Genomic DNA, 16,509 nt, shown 5'->3' on the forward strand with positions numbered 1-16,509 from the left:
GGAGGTCAAGGCTGCATTGAGATGTGATTGTGCCACTACAAGACAGAATAAAACCCTGTCTCAAAGAAAAAGAAAGAAAGAAAGGAAGGAAGGAAGAAAAAACAAAAGAAAGAAAGAAAGAAAAGAGAAGAGAAGGAGGAAGAGGAGGAGGAGGAGGATATTGTGGTATGGGGAAGAGTTTTGTATTTAAGCTGTTTGGGACTTAAACACCAGACAGTCCCCAAAGCACAACGAAGCTACATGTCCTAGTACCCACAGGCCAAGAAATGAGAATAAAATTACTGAAGGTGCCAAATGGGACCAGGGAAGAAAGTAAAGGAGCAGAAAGGCATAGGGTATGGTGATCATGCCCCGATATACAGGGCCTGGCAATAGCAATGAGAGTGAATGTTCGTTGGGCTCTTGCAACATGCCTGACTCTGCCCTAAGTTTCTCATGTAATACAGTGAGGTCGCCCAAGTCACATGGTTCACTGCTGATAAAGTCAGGCAGCCTGGCTTCAGTGGATCCTGCTTAACCACTATTCTGTTCCACCACAAACATGGTACATTCCCAGTAAATAATTATTGAATCAATTAAAGGCAGCTTTTTAGCCATGGGCAGGCACCAGGGATAGTCAGGATTTATGGGCTGCATTTTTAGACTTAAGTCCTTATGGGCAGCACTGGCTACTGAACAGTGCTTGGGCTTTGAGGTTGGGCTTGGCTTCAGTGGTAAAGGGCTCGGTCTTTCCCAGCTTCATGTTTTTCATCTGAAGAATGGAGGCAAATTATCTCCTGGATTCTTTAAGCTTTAAGCTGGGGTTCCATGGAGGAATAGGAGTGTTCCAAGTAGGGAGAGGGTGGAGAGGAGCAAATACGGGGGGAGGGGCTACAGGCAGGAGAGTGGTGTGTGTCAGTGCCATGCATTAAGTGGCATTGTGGTTGCTGGCAGGCATCTGATGAGGCTGCAGTGCCGAGAGTGAGAGGAAAGTGGCTTGAACTGAGGTCAGAGCCACTGGCCCGAGTGAGATCATGAGGGCCTTACAGCACTAATACTGGAGGCCCTGGATTTTGTTTTAGGGCAGTCACTACTAATTTAGTGACTTTGGTCAATAAATATCCTGCCCGAGCCTTGGCTTCTTTTCTTTATAGAGTGTCGCTCTGTCGCCCAGGCTGGAGTGCAGTGGCGCCATCTTGGCTCACTGCTAGCTCTGCCTTCCGGGTTCATGCCATTCTCCTGCCTCAGCCTCCTGAGTAACTGGGACTACAGGCACCCGCCACCACACTCGGCTAATTTTTTTGTATTTTTACTAGAGACAGGGTTTCACCATTTTGGCCAGGATGGTCTCGATCTCCTGACCTCATGATCCACCTGCCTCGGCCTCCCAAAGTGCTGGGATTACAGGCGTGAGCCACCGAGCCCGGCCAAGCCTTGGCTTCTTTAACTCTTCAGTTGGATTGACAGTTGTCACAATAAGCGGAGCAGGCAGGTATCTAATCTGATGATGGCATTTTCAACAACACTTGGTCATCTAGCAATAAATTGCTGTTCAGAAGTAACTAAAGCTTTGGTGTGGTCATCAACCCTGAATAGCTTGAAACAACAAACTTTTCCTCCCAGGTTGATTAGCATCTTTTCCCGTTAATCCTATCTGGTTAATATTTAATCCTTAAAATTTCCCAAACTTCTTTAACACTCAATCAATCACTTATAAATTTCCAAAAGAACAACATTATTAACATCAATAACAGCTGTGATTCACAAGTTTCTCTTGAGCCTCATTATTGGGCTTCAGAAACAAAGACTTTCATTTCTCAGAAAGTCTTTGTGATCATTTATCCGAGACAGCACATGGCCTGACCCCTCAGCCTCAGACCTGAGAAAGGATTCCTGGCTCCTTACCTGCTAATGGCAAGTGGAATCTCTTGAGTATTTTGGTTTTGTAACAGATGAGTTGATTCAGGCTTCCTCTGGTTATAAGGAACTATATAAAACAGTGACATAATTTGGTCAGGTTGCAAAAGAAAAATAATTGAGAACCATTAGAAGCCCACTGGAACTACTATAATTTCCTCCAAGTAATCTCTGATTATTAGAAGGGGGCTCTTGATGGTCAGTGGAAACTATAACTCATGTATTCTACGGCTCTTCTGGCTCCTCAGAATGACTTTTGCTCTGAGGTTATAAAAATCACTTTTAATATTTACAAGCTAGAACACATCATTGAACCTCCCCAAAATACAGAATATTACATTGGAAGGTATTTAGGGATTATTCTGGACCTGTGATTTTAAAAGGTTTTTAGCTTCCTCCTCATTCATTCATTCATTTATATCATTCGACAAACATTTACTGAATAGCTACTATGGGACAAGTACTCTGCCAGAGTCTGGGAATACAGTGGAGAAAAAGACAGACATGGTTCGTACATTCTAATGAAAGGAAACAGAAAATAAGCATGCAAGTAAGTCGATAAGAACATTTCTATTAGGCAGTACCTATGATATAAAGGAAATAAAGTACTACTTTGGGATACAGAGTGACTATACATATGGCTAAAAAAGACCCTTCTGAGAGATGGCATTTGAGCTGAGATCTTAAGAAGAAGAAAGTTAAACAAAAGGACTGTTCTGGCAGATGGAGGAGATTGGGGTGCGCAGCTCGTCATGGCACTTGTATTCTCATGCCCTCCTGTGACAGGGCAGGTGAGCTCCTAGGGTTCTGATGTAGACCAGCAGTCCCTAGCTAGGTTCCAACCAGGGATACAGTTTCTCAATTTTTTCCCCCCTCGATCATCAAGTTTTTAAAAGTTCTGCCAACCATACAATCTGGAGTTATTTAGTAATTACATATGTAATTTATGTTCCTGCTTTTTATTTTCTTTTCATCACAGATAGATTTAACTAGCCATCCAGAATTGCCAAGGGCACATCATAATACTATGATATAAAATCTCACAAAACACTCTCCCAGCTGTGACCGTAAGTAATAAAGCTAAGGGTGCATACAGGCACCAACATGTTTTAATTGTGCTTGGTGCTCTGTACTCTGCCCAAGGTTCATCACAAACTGGATACCTTTGATCGAAGGACCGTGATTACTTGAAATGTGAGTCAGTGACTGGTCCATGAATCATGCATCCCATAAAATCATTTCATGTCATCAATAGCCACCCAGAGTATCTGCCCCTCTTGAGCTGAACAATGCCACATTGTTGTGTTAATAATCATTGTTGTGTTGCCTGATGAAACAGTACCTGAACATTTTAGTTAGGAGGCTGAGCTGTATTGTCGGAAAGGGCATGGTTTCAGTTAGGTTTTTGAATTATTTAGGCCTGCCAACAACTCCTACTCCTCCATCAGGGACCCATGGGGAATCCATAAACCCAAGTTAGGCCTCACTTCAAGTTTAGCTTTGTCAATATGCAGAGAAGAGCAGACCTGAGACTCACAAATGAAATGCAACTTGACCAAAACCACTCAGTGATTTGGTGGCAGGCCTCTGAAATCCTAACCTAATGTTGCTCTGTTGAACTATGCTGTCTTTTTGTGAACTCTTTGGGCTGTGATGCAGGCCCTTTGGCTCTGGACATAATTCATCATTCTAGAAGAATGGAGAACAGTATTTCACAGGTGAATATGAAAGTACTACCTGCTTAGCATCCTGCCATTTAGGATATGAGTGACTGTTGGATTGCATGCTTGCATAATGACACCAACACTGTAGAGGTATGGGCACGTGTGTACATGTATGTGTGTGTGTGCATGAAAGAGCCACATGTGTGTGTGCATGGGTGACATCAGAGACAGAGATCCCAAGAGCTTTTTTGGAGCAGGGGACTAGTTATGTCTTTCCAAAGTGGCAGAGGGTGACAGTGTAATGCCTTTTGGACAGTAGCGTATGGCTAAAGAAAGACATCTGGCCTATCCTGGATTTAAATCACCCTGTTTAGACTAGAGGACTCTGAGGTCCTGGGGATGTATGTGTGTGCATCAGGATCACGCCATCGTTCACACACATACATCCCCATCCCAGGCTTCCGAACAATCAATCCTTTTTAATAACCATGAGCACTGTAGATCTAGAAAGAGAACCTAGTCTATTAGTATTAGGGTAAGAAAACAAATGTAAACAATTCACCTTTTTCTGCTTCAAGGACCTGTATTGAATTAAAAAAAATAATATTTACTGACTCTTGATGACAGAGAATTTAATATAATACCATGTGTGTTTTTAGAGCATTTGGTTGGCAGACTTTTGGTAAAACTTTTGTTAGCATAGTTCGTATTTTTTAAAAAATCTACAAATAATTCTTCGTAAAACTAAACAAAAATCAAAATTTTGTAATCAATGTGTGAAGGAACAGACAAGTCCACAGTCTGCTGATGGGACTATCAATTGCTTTGACTCTTTTAGAAAGGAATTTACCATAATTATCAAAAACCTTAGAAATACTCTTATTCTTATCTCAATAATTCCATTGATGAGACTCCTTTTCTAAGATACAACCTGAAATCGGAGCCAAGTTCTATGCACAAAGATGTTCATTGCATCATTACTTTTACAGAGTTAAATCACTGGAAACAATCTATGTGCCCAGATAACTGAAAATTAATTTTGGTGCTATACTCACTTATTGGAATATTATAAAGACATTGTAAGTATTTATGTAGAGAATGAAATAAGATTATACTATAAGTATGCATCCATGTTACATTAAAAGTTTGGAATAAAAACTGGACCCATGATATATTTTTATGCAATTATATTTTATATCCATGTATATTTGTGTGTATGCAGAAAAAATGATTTGAAGTAACATGATAAACTATTAAAGGTTGTACTTAAGCAATAAGGCTACGGTTAATTTTTTCTTTATACTTGCTCTGAAATTTCTATTTTTAAAAATAAGCATGGAAATATTCACATTATCCTTTTTAAATGTAGCCATTTATTTTCCCAAACATTTTCTTTCTCTTTCTTCCTTATGGTGGTAGAATTCTTGATCATCCTTCATTATGGAAATGTTCATGCTTATTGGGCTTGTATCTCTGGGCCCTATTCTACTCTACCCTTGAAGAGGAAAAAAGCATTACAGTAGATACAGTGTTTGCTGTAGTATTTATTTAACTGCAAATAATTTTATGAAGTCCATTTATATATTGCATCAGTTGAAGAAGACCTCAGGTATCATTTAGATAAGAACTGCTTTAACCAGGGGGATGAAAGAGATCATTGAATGGCCTGGTGGGGTCCATGAACCTTCTGCAATGAAAAGCTAAATTTTTTTCTCTATAAGTATGTGCATATATTTTTTCTTTTTCTGGGGAGAGAAAGGTTTATTATACCTTTCATCAAATTTTCAAAGCGGTGTGAGGTCCACTAAATGTTAAAAACAGTTGGTTTACAGATGAGGTCCCAAAGGGTCATGCCATTCTCCTAGATTCCTGCAGTCATCTGAAGGCTAAACTAACCCTGAGCCCAGCTCTCCTGACTCATAGTTGCTTCATAGATAAGAAACTTTTGGCAACAAATTGCTTAGAGAGGCATTGTATGCCTCCCTCTGAAGCTAGCCAACAGAGAAGGCTTTTTATTTCAAAGATTTTGGCATTCCCTAGGATTCTGGAAAGAGGACATACATTTCATTATGGACAGAAAATCAAAGAAAATCTATAGGCTAAGTAAAAAGAGTAATGAATCCATTCTAGTGAGTGGTTTGAAAGTATCCCTACTGAGTCTCCCCCAGGACTTTGAACCTGGCTGTTCAAAGTGCTCAATCGGATGCAGTGATTGCTCTCAGGCTTATCAAAGGGGAGAGGAAGAGGAGATGAGAACCGTGCAGAGAAGCCCTCTATCTGGGGGAGCAGTTGTTTTATTTAATTGAGACCAACCAACTTTTGGTTTGAGGGCTCTGAATTTAAAATCAAATGTAGTTAGAAAAGTAGCATGAAATCACTCATTTTTCTTCTGTAACTTTTTTATTGTTAGAAAAGAAACATAGTCAAGTTAAATAGTAGTATCTCTTTTACTACCTCTCTCCCTCTTTCTCCTTTTTTTCTTTTCCTTTTTCCTCCCTCCTTCCCTTTTCCTTCCTCTCTTTCTTTCACCTTCTCTGCCCGCTCCTTTCATTCCTTCCTTCCGTATTCTTTTTAGTTATTTTAGTTCAGAACTATTTCTGTATTTTTTTTAAGGCAGAGAGACACGGCGGTGGGGAAGACACCTAGACTTTGGGATTTCCAGGCCTGGCCCTATCTCCTGCTGGGTGTGAGGACTCTGGCCAAGTTTGCCACCTCTCTTGGGTTTCATTTTTCTCTTAGGGCTTTGTGAGTACAAAATGAGACAATGAGTCTTTCCTTTCTCTGAAAACTATAAAATGCCATATGAATTTGAGCAGAGGCAGGTAGCACATAAAAGATTCTAGTCCACAAGACAGTGTTCAAGCAAGCACTGAGCGCAGGCACAAGCACAGCTTGCCCTGATGGGCTTTTGTTATGAAGAAATAGTCTTGAATCTCAGCCCAAACAAACAATGGGGAAGCATCTTGGCAAAAGATAAGGAGCAAGAATGTGTTTTTGCACTAGAACTTCTTGTTCTTTAGATGATATCAACTTCTAGCAGAATGCCAACTAAAGTTGCAAAGAAAACAAACAGTCCTGCACATTTCCTGCCATCTAAGGCTGACCCCCCATCTCCCAACTCTTTTTTGCCTGTTTGTGATTGGAGAGCCTACTGTCCTCTCAGACTGACCAAAGGGTTATGATTTCCGGTCATCGTGAGCAGCACCCAACTACTACTCGAGATACCCAGGCCTAGCTTACAAGAAGCAGGGGACGGAGTCCTGGATTCAGGCACCTTGGATGTGTGGGTTCCCCCAGCAGCTGAGCATCACCCCAGCCTGCTCCTTCCAGGTGACACTAAGGAAGTGCAAACCCTCCCAGAAGAGCATGAGCCTGGTGAAGTCCTCAGTGGAACCAGAACTGTTCTTCCCGTTAAGCGGTTATCTATGTTATCTTTCTTGGCACGATTGTCTTGTGGATTAGGGAGATTAGGGGTAATAAATGTCTCGTTTGAGTGACAAGCTGGAAATGTGACTTTTTGATTTTAACATTCTCATAAAACCAACAAATGAAAAAGAAAGCAAGGAAAGAAATTCACGTCTACTATATAGATAAGAGCATAGGTCAAACACAAAGACAAGAACAAAATTCCTTAGAGTCCAGTGGGAGTGAGGTAAGGCCACTTGTGTTGTTCGACAGTCTTCATCAGTCATGGTGACCCCACTATCCTCGTAGGGAACTTTGTCTTTGGGCACCGAAGGGAGTCAATACCCTTGGAAGGCTCTACTATAGGTTTATCTCACATGAATTTTATGCCATTTATTGAGCCTCCACTGGTCACCTGGCCATTTGTGCACTACTTACTTTTGACTTTATCACATCACCTTTGCACAGAAATGTACCCATCCCTATTTATTTTATTTTTATTTATTTAATTAATTTATTTATTTTGAGACAGAGTTTCGCTCTTGTTGCCCAGGCTGGAGTACAGTGGCATGATCTTGGCTCACTGCAACCTCTGCCTCCTGGGTTCAAGCGATTCTCCTTCCTCAGCCTCCCAAGTAGCATGGCTGGGATTACAGGCATGCGCAACCACACCTGGCTAATTTTGTATTTTTTGTAGAGATGGGGTTTCTCCATGTTGGTCAGGCTGATCTTGAACCCCTGACCTCAGGTGATCCGCCCACCTCGGCCTCCCAAAGTGCTGGGATTACAGGCGTGAGCCACCGCACCTGGCCCCCATCCCTATTTTATGGCTGAGGAAACAGAAACTGGGATGAGTAAGAGCATTTTCTGAAGTTCACAAAGCGAGTAGGTGGTATGGCAGGATTCATACCCAAGTCTTGTGCAACTTTGAATCTCATATTCCTTCTACTTTGCATTCCTGTATTTCTTATGAAGGACAAATAGCAAAGTGCAGTACCATTTCTAACACTTGATTTCTGTAGTGCTGAAGGCTGGAAGCCATCAGTCAATACTGTATATCTTCCATGTGGAACTGGGCACGTTCTTCCTATAACAAATGAACCCTGAATGACCATGGTGGCCAAACAGGATCTTGGTTTAAAATCTGGAGCTAAGCTTGTTTTACTTTGGCTTTCTTATCTTTAAAATAGAGATATTAATGCATTTTGAGCATAGCTATTGTGAGAATTAAGCGTAAGTATCTGAAGCAAATAGAATCTTGCCTATTGCAGACATTTAATGCCTCAAAATTCCCTTCTTTTCTTCCAAGGATAAAATTGCTACTTACCTCACTTAAGTCCCTTAAGCTTATCTGACTGCAAGAAAAAGAAATACAGTGTTACATAAAACACAGTTCATAATGACCAAGATAAAATCATTCTGAGCCTTACAAACCTTTCATTACATTTTCATTGCCAAATTAACAGCCCATAGTCCAGTGTGATATTTATCACTCTTCCATAAAACTAAAGCCAGGTTATTTTTCTCATAATTTTCTAAGGAAAAGACAAAGTTAAGAGCCAAAATAAAAGGTGGTGATAGAAAGCACATGAATAAACTTGCATCTTATTTTGGGAGAAATTAAAAAATCATCATTTCTCCTGACATTTGATTTCCTATGTCAAGTTTCATTAGCACAGTCAGACCTATTATTAACTTGGTTTTAAAGCTCTTAGTTTTTTACTTTGAGGGAACATAAAGAGTTTTCAATATGAAGCTGTCAGGTGCAGTGGGATCTCAGGAAAGCAAGTGTAAGAGAGAGAATGCTGATAAAGAACGGAGATCTGAGACAGGAAAAAAACATAAAATTGAATGGTAGAGAAAAAATCCAACATGGAATTGAATAATATGAATTTTGGAAAGGTCTCTGACTAAACTTCAAGCTTTTCATTTTATTGGCAAGTCAATTAACTTCTCTAAACCTCACTTTTTTTCATCTGCAAGATGGCAACAAGAGTGCTCATGAGTGTTAATGTGAGAATTGCTAGAAATAAAAAGTAACAAAGTTGAGGCCCAGTGCAGTGGCTCATGCCTGTGATCCCAGCACTTTGGGAGGCTGAGGCAGGCTGATCACTTGAGCTCAGGAGTTCCAGACCAGCCTGGCCAACATGGTGAAACCCTGTCTCTACTAAAAATACAAAAATTAGCCGGGTGTGATGACACATGCCTGTAGTCCCAGCTACTCGGGAGGCTGAGGCAGGAGAGTAGCTTGAGCCCAGGAGGCGGAGAGATTGCTGTGAGCTGAGATCATCCACTGCACTCCAGCCTGGGTAACAGAACGTGACTCCATCTCAAAACAAACAAACAAACAAACAAAAAACAATGTTGGGCATTCAGTGTGCATCGTTGTCAGAATGTGGTCAAAGTTTGGTGAAGAAACTATGAAGGGAGTGGAGTGAGGGTATATGTTGCACTTCCCCAGTTCTGTCAGTGAAAACACTGGATCTGAAGAATATGGGAATATTAAGTGTGCAATACTGATCACAGTTGAAGGCTACTGATCTAGAGTTTTAGGAGTCAGGCTGTATCAGGATTCCAGAAACACACAGTGCTCAGATGCTAGATCCCAGTGTCAGATCTGCAAGCAACAGGCAACTGTACCAAGGTTCCACGGTTTTAGCCTCTTACATCTTACCCCCTGCCTTCCGCTTTTAGTTGGAAACCTGAGAAGACAAAAGAGATCTGAATAGAGGTAATGAAGTAGAACAAACACCCAGAGTATTAATTATTTTGGGGTTAAAATGTGGCTAATCTCAGTATTTAATGTTTAAGAAGCCAGTGTATTAAAGATACTGAAAGATTGGCTGTAGGGCTTCAATTTAAAATGTAGATTTGAAGTTACAAGTGTCAAGATGTGTTTGTCTCCATTTTAAAGAGTTTGAAGTGTTTAAGATAAATTAAAATTTTCTATATTTATACATTTACTTTCTTGGATTTACAGAAATTGTTAAAGTTTTGCTGGCTAGCATTTAAACCTACCCTGTCATTATTAGAAGTACTTAAAAATCAAAGAAATTAAATTTATGAATATATTTCAAATATTTAAGGAGATTTAAATGAGTTTGTTAAACAGTTTTACTAAGATTCTTTAACCTATTTGACTTGAGTTGGTTGAACATTTGTTGAAGACTAAGCAGAGTGATTGTCTTTCTGTTTGGATAAAACCACTTGATTTATAAATAGAGCAGTACACTTTATAGATGGAAATCTGAGGCTTCAGGAAAGCTCAGGTTTGGAATTTGCAGCTTTAATAAATGGAATTTTAACTGAGAACCCAAGCGATCGTAAGGAGGCATTTCTGTGCAGACCAGAGTTTCTTACTCTTTGAGAGCTTTGAACACGTGTGTGTCCAAGTTCTGTCTGCTGAAGATGGCGAAAAAAACCATGGTCATTAATTTTTTTCACATTTTTTTCCTATGCATAAGAAGTCCTCATTATAAATGTAAAGATATTACCTTTTACTATAAATATAGGTCTCTCCGGGAATCCCTTAGTTTTTGACTTAGTTTTAAATGAATTGAATTTGATTCTTGCTCTGTCATCTGTGGGCTCTGTCACCCTGGATAACTTAAATTCTCTCTCTGAAGCTTAGTTTTCCCACCTGTAAAACTGATAAATCTAGACAGTAGTGAAGAGAATTGCTGAAGATTCTAATGAAAGAATGTGACGTGAAAGCTATTTGGAGTGAAATAACACTCTACATTTGCAGAACATTTTAATGTTCACATTTGCTTTGAAATTAAACTTTTTATCCTGAGATAAAATTATGGATTTTTTATCCTTAGATAGAATTATGGATTCCCATGCAGTTGTAAGAAATAATACAGAGAGTTCCTATGTGCCCTATACCTGGTTTCCCCCAATAGCAACAACTTGGAAAACAATAATAATAATGTTTATACTTTAAAATCAATAGTTTCCATTCATAAATACCAATGTGTATATCTCTATAACCATACTTTCTCTTTTAAAAGACGACGGTTTCTCGATATCTATAAAGATTTTTTGTTTTCACTTCCCAAATCATCAGAGCATATATTTTTGTGACAGAGATTGTTTGAATTGATGTGATGCCAGCATTGCTGGTTGTAAAGAGAAAACTGGCTGGCCGTGTTGCTTCACACCTGTAAACCCAGCACTTTGAGAGGATAAGGCGGGTGGACTGCCTGAGGCCAGGAGTTTGAGACCAGCCTGGACAGGAGTGTTAGAGAGACCCCTGTCTCTACTTAAAAAAAAGAAAGAAAGAAAGAGAAAGAAAGAAAGAAAGAAAAAAGAAAGAAAATGGAAAGCCATAGTTAGGCAAGTGGGTGTTTTGTTTCTTAAATATTGGGTGCTTCATTTAAATTATATTTTGGCTGAACCCTGCACCTCTGGCCATTGAGTGTACTGAAGCTTAAAGGACATATGGGACAATGAACCCTCGATTTCTTAATTTTTATCAGTAAATTGGAGATAGTAATTTTTTTACAGTGCTGTTGTGTGACTAAATGAATTAATACATATAAGATCCCAAACCGGGCCTGGTGTGTAGTTACGACTCAGAAAATGTTGTTGATTACTCTTGCTGTTACTCAGGATGATTTTATTTGGTGCATGGACCACGGTACTAAAATTACAATGGATTCGTAGTAGAAAAGTTATTCCCTTTTTAATTGTCTTTCAGATTATGTCAAAGAGAAAGGCTCAGTGCAGTGGTTAGTAGATATGAAACACTGTTCTAATATTTGCTTACCTTCCGTTTTATCAGAGGTAAAATTCCCCAGAGCTCAAAGTTTTGTTTTGAAGCTATCTGTATTGAAGTTATTTATAATAATTATATGTCTTTCTTTTAAGTAAATTTATTTAAGTTGAAAAAAATTAGCAGAGCAGAAAAAATAATTAAGTACGTGGATATTGTAAAAATCATAATAATGGTACATAAGTGGCTGAGAATGTCCAACCAACATTCTCCAAACTTCGAAGTTCTCTTCTGGTTTTGAGTTGTCAATGAATGACTGGGGTGACGTTTTCCTTTACTGAAGTGCTTCATTTCAGTAATTGTTTTGTGAAACCAAGGCTTAGCTTTAAAAAAGAGAATAGCAGAGCTGGCAGAGACAAATGGGGCCTGAAACACAATAGCTGGAACCACAAAGACCATCCAGGGTGAGCACAGCCCGCTGCAAAAGGCTGCAGCTGTATAACTGCCTGCCATTGATACAGTTGATTGCCAGATGTAAATCATGGCTTCTGCCTTAGGGAAGGCAATTCGTCTCACTCACAGTGCCTTACCAACAGCTGGCAGAGACGGAGCAGGCACTCTCCTGCATGGTTCGGCTGCAGAAGCTCTGATTGCCAATGTTCCTTCTGTTTTCAGAGCAATATCCTTCTGTGGTTGATTACATGGGACTTGGGCATCACTAATGATGATATTACCACCCATGTGGGCCCTGCTAAAAATGAATTTGAAAGCACATCTCTCTTTCAGAGGCAAAGCCATCTCATTTGTCGTGGTATCCCCAGTGTCTCCTGTGGGGCTGTGCAGGTTTTTGCCCCATCAATAGTCAAATGTCAACCCTGTGACTTTAAGTTACCTAACTTCTCTGAAGCGTGGTGACCTTAGGTGCCCAGTGAGTATGGAAGTACTATTTACTGGGCACATGTGCCATCCACTGGGCTTGGTACTTTACTCTTCTGAGGCTTAGGAAACATACTTTACAGGGCTGCTGGAAAAATTCAATAAGAGAAAATATAATTACTCTCTTGATGTGTTTTGGTGAAGAGATCCAGCACAATTCTAATCACATCAAAAAATGATTAAATAAAAGTAAACTGTAACTACAGGAACCCCAGAGATATCAAATGCCAACTTCTAAAGATGTCAACACCACCAAGACAGTGACCCAATAGACTGGTGTGGTTTGTGCCTGCAGAGGGACGCATTTGGCAATTGAGTGAGCATTATGTTAGACTCTGGAAACTCAGGCATAGATAAGGCTTAACTACCTTCAAAGCTTTTGTGGCGGATGTATTCCTCGAACTTGGTTCCCTCTGGGTTCTTAGCCCTGTCTGCATATTAGCTTCACCTGGGGGAGCCTTAAAAATTCTGATGCCCAGGTCTCACTTCAGAGCAATTAAAATAGATACTGGGGATAGTGCTTTAAAATAAGCTTTCCAATTATTTTAGTGTAAAGCCAGGATGATAACCACTGTATTAGAAAATACAGCCTCTGGCTGGGCACGGTGGCTCACGTCTGTAATCCCAGCACTTTGGGAGGCCAAGGTGGGTAGATCACCTGAGGTCAGGAGTTCGAGACCAGCCTGACCAACGTGGTAAAACCTCATCTCTACTAAAAATACAAAAGTTAGCTGAGTGTGGTGCCACACAGCCGTAATCCCAGCTACTCAGGAGGTTGAGTCAGGAGAATCACTTGAACCTGGGAGGCAGAGGTTGCAGTGAGCTGAGATCACATCACTGCACTCCAGCCTGGGCAATAGAGCGAGATTCCATCTCAAAAAAATATATACAGCCTCTATTTCTAGAAAAATACAGAGTTATGGATTCTGGATACCTAATTCTGCAGAGAACAGATGGGAGAAGCTGGTTTCCTTTCTCTCTTCCTCCCTCCCTCCTGTCTTTCTCCCTTTCTCTCTCTCTTTCTCTCTTTCTTTCTTTTTTTTTTCTTTCTTTCTTTCTTCTTTCTTTCTTCCTTCTTTCTTTCTTTCTTTCTTTCTTTCTCTTTCTTTCTTTCTTTCTCTTTCTTTCTTTCTCTCTCTCTCCCTTCCTTCCTTCCTTCTCTTGGTTGTTCTTTGTTTTCTTTTCTTCTTCTTTTCCTGTGCTGTAACAGATATTATCCTAGCCACTTTACAGGAATGGCATACCTTATCATCATCATTTTATCATACGAAGATGGTTATTTTCTTCTTATAAATAAGAAAAGAAAACTCAGAGCTGTTAAAGAGCTTTTCTGAAGTCATACTGCCAAAAGTGGCTCACCTGGGATCCAAACTCATTGCTACCGGGTCCCAAGATACTGTTCTTTCCAGCATGAGGAAACAGAAAGAGGATAAAATGCTTTTTTCTCCACACTGAACAACCTCATCATCTTCAATATTTTATTTTAGTTTATTTATTTTTTTGAGACAGTCTCTCTCTGTCGCCCTCTATCGCCCTCTGTCGCTGGAGTGCAGTGGTGCAATCTTGGCTCGGTGCAATCTTGGCTCACTGCAACCCTTGCCTCCTAGGTTAAAGCGATTCTCATGTCTCAGTCTCCAGAGTAGCTGGGATTACAGACATACTCCACCCCACCCAGCTAGTTTCTGTATTTTTGTAGAGATGGGGTTTCACCATGTTGGCCAGGCTGGTCTTGAACTCCTTGCCACATGTGAGCCGCCTGCCTCGGTCTCCCAAAGTGTTAGGATTACAGGCGTGAGCCATTATGCCTAGTCTCAATATTTTATTAATCCTATTTTCTGTCTTCTTACTTCTCTGAGGTTTGATCAGTCCTTTATATATTAGACTATTTGGCCAGGAGTTTTAGGAATGCTGCATTTTACATTTCCAATTCTGATAACACAGCTTCATGGGTTGGATGGTCTGTTATTACTGTTGCCTCCCAGTTTCTCACTCTTCGAAAATGGAAATCAAAACAGACCAAATCTGCTTACTCCTAGTCTGATTAGGTTCCTTTGAAAGCTGCAGAAGGAAATTTATATTTATCCATCATCTACTATATTTCAGGTACTGTGCCAGGTTATATGGGTACTGAAATGAGTCAGTTCCTCTTCCATCCCTTCCTGGGGTGGAAGAAACAGACTTGTTAATTTGTTATATTCTATGGGGCAACATAGGTACCAATAGAGAAGGGCCCAAGGTAATAAAAGTGTAATAAGTGTTGGTTAAAAATAGGTTGGTTAAAAATAGTGTTGGTTAAAAATAGGTTGGTAAAAAAGTGCAATAATTGTTGGTTAAAAATAGGTACTGTTTCCCCTTCGCCTTCTGCCATGATTGTAAGTTTCCTGAGGTCTCTTCAGAAGCCGAGCAGATGCCAGAATCATGCTTCCTGTGCAGCCCATGGAATTGTAAGCCAATCAAACCTCTTTTCATTATAGCTTACCCAGTCTGAGATATTTCTTTATAGGAATGTGAGAACTAATACAAACCCAGACCATTTGAATCGAGACTTGAGAGCCTCTTTTCCTTCCCATGCTGCCATGGCAGTTGAAAGGGGACAGAAAAGGATGGCATTCCATGGGAGAGACAACAAAGAAGGTGTTTCTTGGAAAACTTATGCTTGTGTGGGGCTGTAATGGAGGAAATGGTGAAGAGACATTCGCCACAGAAGGAGGAATGACATTTTAGGCTATTTAATGTTCCCCATTAGAATCAGTGATGAATGAGTTTCCCATAGAAGCTCAAAATGAGCCTGATATCCTGAGTTTTTGTATCCATGAGAAATGCTTTCTCACTAAATAATGCCTGTGCCCCAAACTGCTGATGCAAGCTTGAAGAAGGATGAAAAATAAGAGAGCATCCTTCATTCTATGCAGAAACAAGGAGGAAATGCTGATCACTTTTCTGACTTTCAAAATAAGGTAATTTTGGAAATTTAAACTCTTTTGGGAAAGTGAAATATGCTCACTCGAGTTTGTCACATTCTGTGATTAGCACCAGCTGCCAAATGTCCCACACGTTTGGGAATGAAGAGCCATCATCAGTACTTAATATCAGAGGGTTGGTTTTATAATATTTATTTTTCATAAAGGCAATAATGTTTTTGACAAAAGAGTTTTCAAGCATGGTTATATTTCTCCAGCCTGGGTGATGGGAAGCTGGGGGCCAATATTGGTCCTGGAATAATCTGAATCCCCTTTCAGTTCTTACATAAAATATGCTGATTCTGTTCTGGCATTTGACATTTTCTTCATTAACTAATTCAGGCCACAAGTGAGCAATTCTTTCAATAATAACTCATTTTGTTACAGAGAAGCTATATTTTCTGCAAAGAATCAAAACACAGGTTTCTAGAACTATTTTCTTCTAGGTATAACTGGTTCCTCCCTGACATGGTTAGGCTTTGTGTCCCCACCCAAAGCTCATCTTTAATTGTAATCCCCAGGTGTTGAGGCAGAGGCCTGGTGGGAGATGATTGGATCATGGAGCAGTTTCCCCTATGCTGTTCCCATGTTACTGCATGCACTGTCATGAGATCTGATGGTTTTATACAGGGCTCTTCGCCATTTGCTTTGGACACAGGTTCTCTCACCTGCTGCCATGTAAGACATGCCTGCTTCCCCCTCCACCATGATTGTAAGTTTCGTGAGGCTTCCCCAGCCATGTGAAACTGTGGGTCAATTAAACCTCTTTTCTTTATAAATTACCCAGTCTTGGTTAGGTCTTTGAATGGACCAATACACTCCCCACCCATTAGGGAGCCTGCTCTGAAAGGTACTTTGTTTGGTTTCCCTTGTCCCCCTCCCCCACACCCACACTCTTGCTGGTCATTTCACCATTAATGATGAATCTCTC

General features: G+C 40.2%; 1 protein-coding gene across 1 annotated transcript in view; it reads right to left on the bottom strand.

Annotated features, from left to right (window-relative positions):
* CLNK (cytokine dependent hematopoietic cell linker) overlaps positions 1-16,509 on the bottom strand; it is a 199,678-nt gene that overhangs the window by 36,327 nt on the left and 146,842 nt on the right. The window contains exons 12-14 of the mRNA XM_055384078.2: positions 8,293-8,320; positions 4,123-4,141; positions 1,885-1,966 (exon numbers count right to left, since the gene is read on the bottom strand). Coding sequence (XP_055240053.2) covers positions 1,885-1,966; positions 4,123-4,141; positions 8,293-8,320 — 129 coding nt within the window. The remainder of the gene's footprint in view (positions 1-1,884; positions 1,967-4,122; positions 4,142-8,292; positions 8,321-16,509) is intronic.

Source organism: Gorilla gorilla, chromosome 3 (assembly GCF_029281585.2).
Source record: "Gorilla gorilla gorilla isolate KB3781 chromosome 3, NHGRI_mGorGor1-v2.1_pri, whole genome shotgun sequence".
In the NCBI taxonomy this organism is placed as follows: domain Eukaryota; kingdom Metazoa; phylum Chordata; class Mammalia; order Primates; family Hominidae; genus Gorilla; species Gorilla gorilla.